The 14,339-nt window shown below is 47.6% G+C and overlaps 1 protein-coding gene across 5 annotated transcripts in view; it reads right to left on the bottom strand.

The window, feature by feature from the left end:
• Positions 1-4,436: 4,436 nt before the first annotated feature.
• TTLL11 (tubulin tyrosine ligase like 11) overlaps positions 4,437-14,339 on the bottom strand; it is a 45,557-nt gene continuing 35,654 nt past the window's right edge. For 4 of the 5 annotated variants that reach the window (XM_065035535.1, XM_065035534.1, XM_065035533.1 and 1 more), the window contains 3 exons: positions 11,916-12,125; positions 9,553-9,659; positions 4,437-8,197 (listed from right to left, as the gene is read on the bottom strand). In XM_065035535.1, coding sequence (XP_064891607.1) covers positions 7,899-8,197; positions 9,553-9,659; positions 11,916-12,125 — 616 coding nt within the window. In that variant the 3' untranslated portion in view covers positions 4,437-7,898. The remainder of the gene's footprint in view (positions 8,198-9,552; positions 9,660-11,915; positions 12,126-14,339) is intronic. The other variant, XM_065035532.1, reaches the window with a different exon arrangement.

Raw genomic sequence — 14,339 nt, 5'->3', positions numbered from 1 at the left:
GTGCTCCAGCACCTCTACTCTGTCATTTCTAGTTCCTAGGGCATCCCAACACACACTGGCCACATGCACACGACTATCTGTCTCATCTATTGCCCAAGACACATCATCTGAAACGCTGCTCAGCCATGGCCTGGCTGACCAGCACCTGTCACGGCTTTGGGGAGACAAAGGGACCAAGCAGCTCCATGGGCACACAGCCCCGAGGCTGGGCCAGGAGCCACATCCCTGGTTCAGGCACTTGCAGCAGCGATAGAGCCCAGAGGAGAAGATGCTGTGGGAGGCAGCAGCGAACACTCACAGCCCATGTGCCCCTCTCCTTCCAAACCGCCCGTCTTCTGTCTCAACAGTAGAAGCAGCAGGAAACTTGGAGGAGAATCATTAAAACCCTGGGCAGCATTGGCACCTCTGCCTCATTACCATCACCATAATTAGCTCCTCTGAGAGAGGGGGAAGACAGGCTGGCTGCATCAAAATGCCTGGGGATGAGAGGGAGAGGCTGCCTGTGGCTGCTCTGTGCTCAGACCGGCTCTGGCCCTGCGCTGGGCACTGGGATCCGCTGGATCACGAGTGAGCCAGAGAACCCACTGCTGCCTCTGCCAGGAACCTGCCCGGCCAGAGAAGGCAAAACCCCCCCAGGTTCAAATCCTGGCTCTGGGCTCTGCCTTGCCCCTCAAACCTGGCCCTGCAGCATTTCAGTGTCACCTGCGCTCAACCACATCCAGGGCTGCACCACAGGCAGCGATTCCATCACAGGGGTGCAAACACAGCCCGTCCTGCTCTCACACTCCTCCTTGTGCCACCTCACGGTGAAGGTCCCTGGGCAGCAGCTCTTCAGCGACTCCCCAGTGTCCAGGCAGCAGCAGCTGCTCCCGCTGCCCTTCCCACCACGGCTGCAAGAGCATCCTCCGCACCACACAAAGTGCTCGACGCTGCCGTACCCAGCTGCTGACACCTGAGCCCTGTTCACGACACACCCAGGCACCGAAACCGCGCTTTGGGGAGGTCTGAACCCTTGGTCCTCCCTCCAGATCACCCTGCCTGTCGCTGGGCACCTTGGTGAATTGGAAGGCTGAGAAAGATAAAGAAAACAACAGCCCAGGAAACACAGGGCATCTCAGAAGCTGCTGCAAGGAGGGATTAGTCAAGAACACCTCGATTTGAATAAAATGTCTTTAGGGGACTGTTATGGCTTCATTATAGCAGAGCTGAATTCTGAGCTGAAAATACCCAGAACACCTCTGTGCACCCAACAGCTTTAGCATTGGAGGCTCCGGCACCGGCTCAGCCGCTCGCGCGGGTTCAGGCCCCGGTGCCGCCCGGCAGAGGGGTAAGGCTGGGAAAAGCGAGACTCAAATTGAGATCAGCAGCCAGAACAGCAATGGGAACAGGGGGCTGGGAGGCTAGGGATTATGAATGTGTTTGTTTGAGGTTTTTTAATCTGAAGAGTCATTTTAGCCCAAGACTCATCAGCAATAATGATGTTCTAGTAATTGGGTTTGTGTTGAGTTTAGTAAGTGAGAGTCACTGGACCGTGGGCTGCCTTCCCCATCAGAACCCACGAGCAGCGGAGCCTCAGCTGAGGTGGTGCCACCATGGTCCCACCACATCACCCGGCAAAGCCAATGGCCACAGCAGCGTCTGGCACCCGCGAGACGTCAGAACTGGACACACGAGGCTGAGCCTGCCCTGCCAGCGCACGAGCTGGCCATCCTTCACAATTACAATGTAATTTCACGATATGTATTGTAATGCTACAGCCATGCCCTGCATGAACATGCAGGACCTGCCAGGATCAGATCCCCTCAACCACCACCTGCCGAGCATCCCAAACCCAGGGAACCCGCAGCTTCCAGCACATTTGAACTGGGCAAATGCAAGAGTCCTGCCCACCATACAACCCAGGGCAAGGCAACAGCCGGCACGGTGGCCACCGACAGCTGAGGAGGTGACAGCACTAAGTCAATACTTGTCAAGCTGGGGCTTTAATGGCAAGAAAAAGCCTTTCTGTTTCAGCAGGAGGTGCAGAGATGAGGCTTGTAGGCAGGGAGGACAAGGGCAGAAACAGCTTGTTTCTGCTCCTCCGATAATAATCCCCAATCTTTGTTCCCATCAGGCATCCTTCACTCACACTTTCCGAGCCCCTCACGAGCACTCAGCTCCCACCCTCTGCTGCGGCACGTGAACATCAGCATCTGTGTTTTTACAGCTGGGAACACGCGGCAGGAGCACAACTTTCCCAAGGCCTCTAGCAAGCTACAAAAGCCAAACAGGCGCTTTTCCTCCCTCCCCTCCCCTCCCGCACGCAGCAGCCCACGCGCTCAGCCCAGCCCCAGAGCAAACATCCTCTGAGAAACAACTCAGAGGCAGCCAGTAAACAAAGCTCGCAAGCCCTGGAGACGGGGGAGCGCAACTGCTCCTGCCAGAGGAGTCAATAACGACAGGCGAGCGGAAAGGAAGGGGCTGGAAGAACAAGAGTCATTAGTGGAAACTTGTTGTTTGTGCTAATTAGATCATTATCTGGAAACCGCTATTGATGTTGCTATTTCAGCTCCTGCTGCCGTTCACAACTTTATTTTATCCATCTATTGACCGCCCACCCTCTCCCACGTCCTGCAGAAGGGGCTGGCAATGCTGGCCCAGGGCCAAGCCGGGATGGAGACGGTCAGATGCTCAGACCTGAGCCCACTGAGGCCACCACTAGCCCAGCACCATGAGAAGAGGCGAAACATGCACACGTGCCAGGGGGAACACAACCAGCCAGACTGCAGCACTTGGGGACAGAGACACACCTGACCTACGGAAGGGCTTTTATACTCCCATTGATGAGGAGGAGCAACAGGAGGGAAAATTGCATCACATCACCATAATAGTTCCCTCTCTGAGCTTGTCTTAACACACCGACACACAACCCCTGCTGCACCATGAAACAGAGACACCTTCAAATAAATCACCTCAAACTTAAAAGATGCTATTAGCAAACACTGCCGGCCTATAGGTGAGGGTAATTCAATATTATATGCTCGGGCATGCAAGGTAATAGGTTTCAGCTGAATACCATGTGATACAATCTCTTCAATGGGAGGTTAAATTAGGCTGAGACACGGACCACATGGATTTATCTGGGTAGGTTTTTTTTGGTGTGTTAAGGTGAACCGAAGGTAAGGAAGGCAGAAATAACCTGAGAGACAAGCGCGCGCTCGGCTGTGCGGGGCTGGGGCAGCGCTGGCAGGAGGGACCCCGTCCTGCTGGAGCAAGTCAGGCGAGCAGGAGGATGCTCACCAGGCAGAACCATAGAAACAGTCAGACAGACAGAAATACTTCCTCCGTTTCACCTCATGGAGGAAAAACCAGGGGGCAGAGCGAGCCAAGCCAAGCCTAGCTGAGCATAGACCGGGGCAGATGTAGACACCTAACTCCTGAGATTTCAGCAGAATTTAGGAGCACAAACACCAGCTCTCATCCATCCAGGACCTCTGCGGCACACAAAGGAATAGGATCAGTCAATATTTAAAAATTGCTACTGAATTTGGGTCCATTTAATACTAATTGAGCAATACCAGCACAGCCTGAGTTGAAGGATCCGCCCACAGCCCCTGCTGCAGGGACGCGATCAGACCGCGGGCGGGGGAGATCCGAGGTGGGAAAAGCACAATCCGAGGTGGGAAAAGCACAATCCGAGGTGGGAAAAGCACAATCCGAGGTGGGAAAAGCACAATCCGAGGTGGGAAAAGTACAATCCGAGGTGGGAAAAGCACAATAACCCCACACCCGCGGTGCCCGTCCCCTTTGCCCCTCGGCCCGTTCCACACCGACCCGCGGCAGCCCCGGCTCGGCCGCTGCTGCGGTGCCGCCCCCGGGCAGGCCCCGCCTCCCCCTCACCGACCCCAAACAACAGAGATTGCTGTGAAAATGGCCCATTTCACCCAGGACTCCGCAATGACGAACCTGCTGCCGAGGTTTGGTCCCCACCGGTCCCTCCACCGGCCCTGCCACGGTCACTCCAGGCCCCGGGCGGGAACGGCCGCGACACTGCCTCAGGAACCTTCTGGAAGCGCCGGGGCGGCGCGGGACGGGGACCGGGCAGGGGCGGCCGTGGAGCTTTCCCTAGCACGGGAATGCCCCAGGAAGCCCACAGGGCTCCAGCTGCTCGGGCTGCACCTCAGCAAACAGTAATTTATTGCACATTTCTGCTCTGTGGAACCAAAAGGTGCTGGAAACCCGTGTGGGGCTGAGGGGCTGGAGGACCGGCCCCACCCAGCAAGGCTGCGGAGATCATCCTCTTACCACACACACGGCAGAACTCAGCTGAGGCATCAGCCCAGCAAAGGCCAAGGCGTGGGGACACCTCGAGAGACGGCGCGGGATAGATTCGGCCTCAAAAGGAAGACACACGTGTTCCAGAAATGGCTGCACAGCCATTAAGCTGAACGAATGGATTTGGCCAGTTTGACCACATCGGTTTATTAGGTAAGCTGAGAAGCAAAACTGTGGAATTAGGAAGAAACGCAGCAAAGTGTGATGGAAAACAAATCAGAGGGAACAGAGTAATTAGAAGCAAATTGTCACCATACATCAGACAGAGATCAGAACAAGGTCAGACGCGGTTCTGGCTCCGAACAAGGAGCTGTGGCGGTGACGGAGCCGCTCACAGCGCAGGCCGTACAAGAGCAGAGCTGAGCAGCAGCCAGGCAGGCCCAGCTGCTCCTCCTGGGGCACCCTCGAGGGTTCCCACATCCAGCAACGTCCTTGTCACCCCCCAAAATCACCACAGAGGCTCCAGCCTCCCCTGACTCGCACACCCCAGGTCATGCACCTACCCTGTCCGATGAACTGCAGAGGGCTCAGCTGAAGCGGATCCCCCCTCCCCAGCAGGGCTCCCAAACTGCCACCCCATCACTGGGAAGGCGCCTGGAGCTCGGGGCCGGGCAGGACACGATGCAGCGCGGGGAAAAGCTGGTACAGAGTGACCTGCACAGCACCAGCATGTGAGCTGGAGAGACAAAGGCTGAGGCAGGTGGACTCGGGCCTCTCAGCTGAGCATTATTTGTGTAATTAGCTGAGTACCTCCCTTTCCAGCTGTGTTGTGAAAGGAAGCAGCTAGAAGAGTGCGGCAAGTGAAGCAATCTGCTTGGTGCGTGTTAAATGTTCCCAAAATACATGGCTGTAATGGGGCATATTGGGTATTTGGGCAGGGGGCAATTAAGTTTCAAGAGCCCAGTCCTGATTAGGCAGAAGATAAATTTCGGGTGACTTCGCCTACAACAGCCTCATGCGGAGGAAGAACTGGGAACTGAACACGAAGTCACAGGGTGAGTGGGATTCAAGGGAAGGGGAATCTCTGCACTGAAATTCTGGACTCCCTTGCCTCAAGTCTTCCTTAGATGCTGAAGTGTTTTATTCTGATTTATACCCAGTGTTTCTGGTACGGAGAAAGACTTCACTGGTATGCAATGTTCATATTGTGTGTGCTCAAAAATGGAATATCGAGTACTGTATTAGTCTCAGAAGAGTACATAGAAAAGTGCTATTAAAAACCCACCACCTGCTACCTTTCATGTATTGTTTCTTTTGCTAGAAAGCTACCTTGGGATTAACAGATTATCAGATTATCAGTGCATGAACATTCATGTTCTGAATAAGGTGTCTCTCTGGTTACAAGTTACTTAAAGGCTACATAAAATTGCTTTGGATACTAAATAGTATTCAGAGGAAATTGCATTAGATGGGAGGGAAGAGAAATGTGAATTTGTTGTAAAGTCTGTGAAGTACACGCCTGTTTTATCCCCCTCCTCTCCCTGAGAATCACATAGCATTCAGTTTTCCAATTACATAAATACATGAATACTGGATTACTAGAGGCAGATAATTGAATGTTTTGACTATTCTACAAGGGACCCTTCATATTTGCAGTGAGAGATAAACAGGACATATTGCATTCATTCTGTGTGCACAGGCCATAAAAATCTGTATTGGATCCAGAGAATATAAAGATCTCCAAAACAGAGATTTCAGTGTTCATATACACAATCGTTAATCTATTCCACTGGTATCAGGGTGGCTTATACAGTACTAAAACCTGGGTATTTTGGGCTGAAAGCTGTAAGGAAAGGCATTTGCAGTTGTAGCATTTCAAATCCTACTCTGCTGTACCTCTGTCTTTACAGGACATCAATCACAAGATGAGAGGAACTGTGAGCTATTTTCCAGTAACACACTGCCAATCGCAAGACTAATGTCAGATGTCACAAAAGGAGAAGTAACCATTTTTCAACTCGTGAATGTCTTCAAATATATTACAATGGAAGTGCGAATAAAACAACCCTTTCGGCTTCATTTGTTCTGACAGATGCCAGGCCTTGGAGTTTGGCATTTTATCTTCATACTGCAATAATCTTTATGAAACTTAAACAAGGCTGAGGGCAGTGACATTAGTCTACAGTTGTCCTCTTACGTACATGTTTCTCTCATGTTTCTGATCCACCAGCCGCATTTTGACACCAAACTCAGGTAATTTGCTCCAGTTCAAATGCCCAGATGCTGCCACCCCACAGCTTTGTGATCCTCGACAGTGTGAACAGCGTTAGAACACAAGCAGGCTCATTAACATTAAAGAATAGAACAAAGGAGAGAAATCAAACTCAGATGCAGACATACATTATTGTAATAAAATATGAGACTAAAAATAATTGGCCTGAACAGCCCTGAAGTTTCAAGTTATTGACGTCCTCCCAGCCAGTCCCATGTGCTGCGCAGCCCGCCCGCCAAGAAGAGGGTGATTGTGGAAGTCGTGGTTCGTGTCTTGAAAAATGAGGCTGCTCTGTACAGCTCCAGTGATATAGACCAGCATTCTTGACAAAATATACTGTTAAATAATACAGATCTAATTTGTCCAGAGTTATACTGCAATTCAAGGGGAAAAATGAAGAAGATGTGCGAAGACAAAAGAAAATCTGCTCTAGATGTTACTGCAGGTCCAAACAGGGTAATCAACATGCAAAAGGCAAAAAATGAGCAAGCCTAGAGTACAACTAGTTTAGCCTGAAGTCAGAGACGGGATTGGTTTCCCTGGAATTTAATGAACTCTCGGGCCTCTCAACTGTAAAGCTTTCTGCAGAAGCAGTGCTTAGTACCTGAACACAAAATCCCCACTTGATTCACCAAATTAGACTTCATAAAGTCATTTGTTTCCGTGAATAAGTGTGAGCTTATTGGTTCTGTGGAAGCAAAGGATAAACATCAGTATTTTTTCTTTAAAAAGTTAACAGTACTTGTCATGGCAAAGATGTACAAAGAAGTAGAATCCAAAATACGGTTTCAGTGTTTTAAGACTGCCTTTAAAAAAGAAGTACAGAGACAATGACCAGATCTGTATTGATTCCAACATGTACAGTCCAAGCCACTGAAAGAAGATGGTCAAAGCCTGAAGTTTGACCGCAAATGTAACTCCAGGGTTCAGTTTTGCAAAGTCCACATCTGGTACTTGGGACTGCAGCTCCTGACGTGCTTTCCATGACACATCCAGTGCATCCAAAGCAAAGTAATCCTTGGATCTGAGTGTGATGAGTGGGCCCCTCCATCAGTGCTGCCAGTCCCACGATGCTGGTTATCATCCCGCTGGGTTTTGGTCCTTGTTTTCGCAGGTGCTTTTTCGTCCACTCGGGATGAATGTGGTTTGTCACGCAGGGTGTGCTGTGGGTCCAGCAGAGAAGCAAATAAATAGTCATTGCCAGGGTCATTATTTGAGAACGGGAGCTTGCAGTGGACTTTCTGAAGAGCATAAATTAAAAAAGCTGAAATAAATAATTGTCATTATCAGAGGAAGGAATTCAGGAACCTGTCTCTCCTCCTGCAGTACATGCATGTACCTTGGGGTTAATTCTCAGTTCTGTCCTGGTGAATTAGCACCGTTCATAGCGATGATTTCTATCATCTGCAAATTTACCAGCTGTGGCCATGCGGTTCAGGAGGGGTGAATGTGCGGCTGGTGTCAGGTGAGGTCCGTCTGCGTGACAGGGAACCACTGCACTTCGGCGCTCCACGACCCCGCGGCCACAAACCAGGCGCTTTTCGTCCAGGGCAGCCAGGTGATACTCACAAAAATCGATCAGCGATGCCACTTGCTCGTGGAGCGGGAGGGACTTGTATTTTTTCTGAGCCAGGCAGAAGAACGCTTCGACAAAGGCTTGCAAACACATTCCTGCAAGGAAAAGGCAGACCCGCTAACTCTGCAAGAGTAGTTTTGTTTCAGCTGCATGAAAAACAAACGGTTGAAGTGCGTACGGAGGGAAAGTGGTGCAGTGCCAAAAAACATCGCTGCTACAATAACACTCTCTGCTCTGCCCCTTGATGAACAAAAGCCCCCCGCAGCACCACATGCTGCACAACAGACTCTTCAGGTGTTGTTGGAGCACATCTTACTAATAACACATTGCCACAGCCAATGGAAAGAGGGGCTGCATATTAACGCTAATTATTGTATTTAAAACCTTCAAGTAATACCTACTTTAATTTTTAATTAAGAAGCCAGACCACAATGGGTTTTGCAGAACGCCAGCACCAAGGAACAGTTATAGCTGCTTTGTGCTTTAACTGGCTCTCCCAGTTTGAACATACACTTAAGAAGATTATTTCAGGATGAGATATTGAAAGGTTTGGGGTTTTTAACTTAATGTGGGCTTATTGATGCTGCAGGAAAGGCACCTTTTCAAAATATTACAATTACATTCTGAAGTATAATTTCTCTCCACTAAGACTGCAGCTGGGTCGCTTACAATCTTGGCTGCAGAACAGCTTGCAAAGGAATTGTTGAGTTATCTGAAAGCAGCAGCTGCCAGCTCAGTAAATTATTTGATCAGTCACGGTGAGCTGCAGGCAGGGAAAGCACCTCTGGTCGCGTTCGCATTCTCCCCACAAGTGACACTCATCTGAAGCATTTAATGAAAAAAGTTGGAAGCTGTTGTTTTACAGCACTTAGAGCTGGGAGCGGCCAAGCACAGAGCCAGCAGAAATGGTTGAGTATTTTGTGGTTTAACACCTGAAAAACATCTGGTTCATTGAGACTCCCAACAAATCTCTTAATTTCTGAAAGCCTGATGATTTGCTTGCATTTCTATTATTTTTGCTAGCGCAATTCTATCAGCCAAGCACATCAATGACTTATAACAACACTGAAATGCTAATTGCAAATACTTAAATTTTACATAACTGAAATTAAGGTGACCCTAACCTACCTAAAGTAGCACAGGAGTTCATGCATAAGGAACCATTTGATCTCCTCTGCACCCTGATCTCCCTCCTAATCTTAGCTCTGGATTTATTCTATCCATTGATGGCGATGCTCAGCTTCTTATACAAAAATAGCTTGTAAAGGAATTTCTGGGAAGATTCCATCTCGCAGCTCTGAGACCAGCACGCTAGTTTATACCAGCAGCATCGACATGGATTTCTGGTTTGAATGGAACCTTGACAATCCTCCTTGGTGGCCACAAGGAATAGTGGTATCAAACCTTCCAGAATACTGCAGCTTGGTCTTCAAATACAAAATAGCGTTACCTGATTCTTTGTGGTCGATTCCCATGCTGTTCCACCTTCTTGTGATATCAATATATAAGATATCAACAGAAGCCATTGAAAAATTGCTGTTACTCAGTTTGCAGTTTCTGTTAAAAACAGACAAAATAAAGAAGAAATTCTGGTTAAGTCCAGAATTCCAAATTAGGAAAAAATCTGTGAGGACAACTGAGAAAACATTGGGAGCAAAGTTTACCCATGCCATATGTACATGCCCACCGTAACATGCTTAGTCTGATAAAACACACCCAGCAGATACCAAACCAGTGGTCACGGAGTGTCGGTATCCGAAATGGTAGCGGCCCTGAGTTTGCATGTGCAGAACATCTCCTGCACGTACCTGGGCCCATTGCGCAGGCTCCTCTGCCCAGAGCAGCTCTGGGCAGGAGCGGCACGTGCAATCTGGTGTCCATCTCTAGCCACAAAAAGGCAGCAAGTCAGGTTACAGATTGACTGGTTTATCTTGGCTTTGCAACACATAAGCAAAAACCCACAAACCATAACCCCTGAATATTTCAATTAAAATATGACTTGACTGTTAGACACAGCTTTCTCCAAGGCTATTGCTTGTACTCTGCAGCTGCAAGAGAATGGAATTAATTGGTACATTGCAAATCCAGCACAAATCTGTACAGACTGTCTACATGAAGCAGAGTTTACACAGAGAAATACTCTTTTATTTACTGACTGATGCTGTTTGGAAAGGGTTGGAGGAAAGCGTTCAGGCACAGAATTACTCCGTGCCAGAACACTGATTTCACCTGTGAGTTACCGAGCGGCATCTCTGGCTGCGTCCGGGGCGCTTGGTGATAAGCACATGGAGGAGATGTGACACTGGGGTGGCCTGTGCCTGCAGCGTGGTGCTGATCAGGACATGAGGATTAGCCAGCTGTCCAGGATTTCCAGATGTCTGGCAGCCCAGCTGGAACTCCTGCACGAGCCAAAGGGCTGGCCAGACATTCCAGCCAGGAAAAGAGAAAAAAAGACCCCAAACTCCCGAATAATTGAAAAGAATCTCACTCTTTAGGAGCCCAAGCAGAGCTCCCTTAAAGCTGAGAGTTAAAGTCTGGCCTTGGGCAGCATCCAGGCAAGGACTAGAGGCACATCTGGCATTTCCCTTTTAGATAGCTTTTTAGAATAAGGAAATGATTGAAGGGGAACACATTTTGACTTGCTAAAATTCAAGCGGATAGTCTCTGCGACCACTTGCCAACACGCCCACACTTGTGCACCATTTTATTCTTGCAAAGTGATACAGCGCGTATCTCAGAAACACGACCTTTCTGAAACCAGCAGTAATGACGGCATTTCAGAAAAGGGCCATAGAGTTGATATAGATCCTCCAGGCGAAAAAAAATCCAATATTAAAAAGTCTAATTTAACATGCATTAGGAAACTGCAAACACTATTTCATTGAGATATGGCAATTTATTTTAAGAGTCTTAAAATAAAATCTTGGCATTTATTCTGTGCTCCTCTGACACGTGCCAAATGAAGGCTGGACTTCACAACAGAAAACACAGAGCTGGAAACAATCCTGTACTGGTCTGTGGATGGAGCAGATGCCTTTAGTCATTTTCTATATATTGTAATTTGTATAAATCAATTTGTTTATATCCATTCCTGAATGCTAAATGCATCTGCATAGAAACAGGATCTGTATTTTAAGAGTACATCTGCTGCCGCCGCTTATTTCTTTTGTCATTGTCAATAAAAGACAGAAAATGAGACATTTGTATCATGACTAGAACAGATATATCCATAAAAAACAATGAAAAAAAAAACCCTCACAAGTAAAAAGTATGTGAGAAAAAATAAATTGAGTTCCTTGCCATCGCAAGCTGCAATTTCGCAATGCAAATCCACGGTGCACAACGCAGCAGCAGCCGGCTCTTGGAAACCCTCTCCCGCGCAGCCGCTGCGGCCAGCACAGCCGGCACAGCCGGCACAGCCGCACAGCCGGCACAGCCGCACAGCCGCACAGCCAGCACAGCCGCGGCCACTGACCCAGTTCCGCCTGTCACTGCTGCACAGCGGCACTTCTGCGATTTCCTAGGGACATGACATGTTGACTAAGGCGGCGAATAGCATCTCCCAAAGTATCACTGAGCTGCTGTAGAATAAAGACCTGGGTTCCTACTAGACGCAGTTTCATAGGTCACGTATTTTGGGAGCTTGGAATGATAATATATATATTTTCTAAAAAAATATGGTTCTTTAGAAGGCATTACTAAACCTACAAGCTAAAAGTGTACCGGTTAGGGACTGCCTTTGTTCAACAAAACTTCAGACAAGCACACGGACAGTTATTAAGCAATTCCTAAAGAAACCTTCACCTTACTGACCTTATGAACGTCCGGAAACCCGTTGGCCCCAACTTCGTTGTCCCTTTGACCCCAAGAAATCGGATGAAGAGCGCGGCCACCCTGTCCAGCAGCCGCAGGTAGCTGAACTGCTTGGCGTACTTGGGGAAGACCTGCTTGAGGCACAGGGAGGGCAGAGCGGCCGGGCTGGCGGGCAGCGGCTCCTCCGGCCCCCGCTCCGGGGCCTGGCACCTGCAGCACGTGAAACAATTGTACCTCATGTCATTCTTACAAGAGTCAATGTTCTGTCTTTCTGAGCTTTTGCATTTAAAAATAAACCCTAAAACATTATTTCATGCGATCTTTACAATAATGAAGAAATACTAAGGTTCCCTAAGGTGGAAATCATGTTATGGGGAGTCAAAAGGATAACGAGCAGACCATTTCCTGATGCATCATAACATTGTTTTTCTCAACGTTGACTCCTTGTGATGCTGTAGAATATCCATATTCCTTTCCAAAGGTCTTTGCAACCTCACAAGATGTAACAGGCGAACTTCTTCACCACAGACAAGGAACCACCAGGTTAGACCAACGTGCAGCTACTGACAGCACCAAACAAATGAGTTCCATGGAATTTCATGGAACATTTAATGGGAAATGTTTCGAGATCACAATAATCTAAGACTAAACTTATGTTTCAGTAATGATGAGAAGCCTTTACCTTCCCTGCTATGTAAGGTACAAAAAGGTAATGAGATATCATTTGCAAAGAAGAAATTCTAACAATACATTCAGAAGCAATACGGTTCGCGTAAATGCAAACCGACACTATTCAGGAGACAATAGCTGGGCAATTCCATTATTTTTTCTTCAAATCCTCTGTGCATGCTGTCAAAATACATCATTTCAGCTTCATTGTTGGTGCCAAATTCCCTAAATAAAGCTGATGGAGATAATGCTGTTCTGAAATAAATGTTGCGTGTTTGTTCAGCATGACATATATTTACTTTTTTTTATTGTGTTCGGCACATCTAGATAAAATTAAAGATATTGCTATTCCCCTAAGTTCAGAAAGTTTGATAGCTGATGGCAATTAGTTGGCACCCACTAAGCATATGCAGGTTTTCATCTTCTTTACAGTCATTTTTCTAAGTACGCATCATTAAGAATAATTCACACTAAGTACTAAAAAAATTAGTGCTTTTAGTACGTTGATCTTTCGTGTTTCTGAGCAGATTTAGTGTCCTTCAGAAAGTTCTGTTCCAGCAGAAGGTAACAATCAACAGTCATTATCCACCCACAGCACTGTACCAGTTATTAAGTCAAATCCCCAGTAAATCTGTACTGCCCACTTAGACTGCAAAAGGCGGCAAATTTCCTCGGCCCGTGTGCGTCCATCCTGTCAGGCGTCCAACAAATATCCCCATGGGATTTGTAGCCTCTCTTTTCTACCAAATTTCCTTGAAAGACGCTAATTCATCGCCACGCCGTGTCCCCCTTCAGTACACAATACTTCAAAGTTACACTTTTAACTTCTAGTGAGAGGTATGATGAAAATCAACGCATGGCAAGTGTAACACAAAGGGCCCTTACAGAGAAAAAACACACAAAAAATCCAACAAAAAAGAGTTTTAATAAAATAATAGTACTTCTTTTGTATCCACACTTGGATTCATCAATTTGAGTGTCTGTAAATGTGATATTTTTTAGATAAAAAGATTCTAAAAAGTCTTTTTGAAATAAATCAATAAACGTCTTAGGTGCTGCTTGGGTGATGCTCCTCTACTGCAGACAGCGAAGTATAAAAATCATGTTACTTTAGTCTTTAGTTAAGTAAAGCTTAACATAATAAACTGTTAGTCTTATTCTTTCTCCTGTGAGATCAGATAGTGGGTTCACTCCAGTCAGAACCCTCCGCCTGCCACAAGAACAGGGGCACGTTCAGCCAAGAAACAACAAGCACACGGGCTTCTGGTTTTAGTCTTAAAAGGTCTGTTCATGAACTAAAAAGCTCAAACCTTCAGCCAGTTGAACGAGACCTTGACCAAACACGAAACCTTGTGCTCAGGAGGAGAGAAGGTTGTGTTGTGTGTAACAAAACTCTCGTTTGAATGACACCTGGAAGCCCCGGACCCTTTCTCGTTATAAATTCAAGATTATTGATTCATCATTAATGTCTTCGGTTAAAAAAATATAAAGTTTTACTTTAAAAGACACAAGCAGAGCTGAGGAAATCGCATTACATTTCATTTTTTACAGAAAATCCTGAAGAGACTGTTAAAGGGATCGGATCCAGAGCCACTAATAACAGCCCCGCAGCTGGGGAGTTTCCATCTGTCCGTCCGTCCATGGCTCCAGGGTGCCGGGACAGGCTGGACGTGTGGAACATCAGCTCAGCGCCGCCGTCCGTGCAGACCCGCTGTGGTCCTGTGACTCCTCAGCACTTCCAGAGATATATCATTC

Source organism: Columba livia, chromosome 19 (genome assembly GCF_036013475.1).
Source record: "Columba livia isolate bColLiv1 breed racing homer chromosome 19, bColLiv1.pat.W.v2, whole genome shotgun sequence".
NCBI lineage: Eukaryota > Metazoa > Chordata > Aves > Columbiformes > Columbidae > Columba > Columba livia.
Note: the sequence above shows the minus strand (reverse complement) of the source record. Positions and strands in the feature narration are given on the sequence as shown.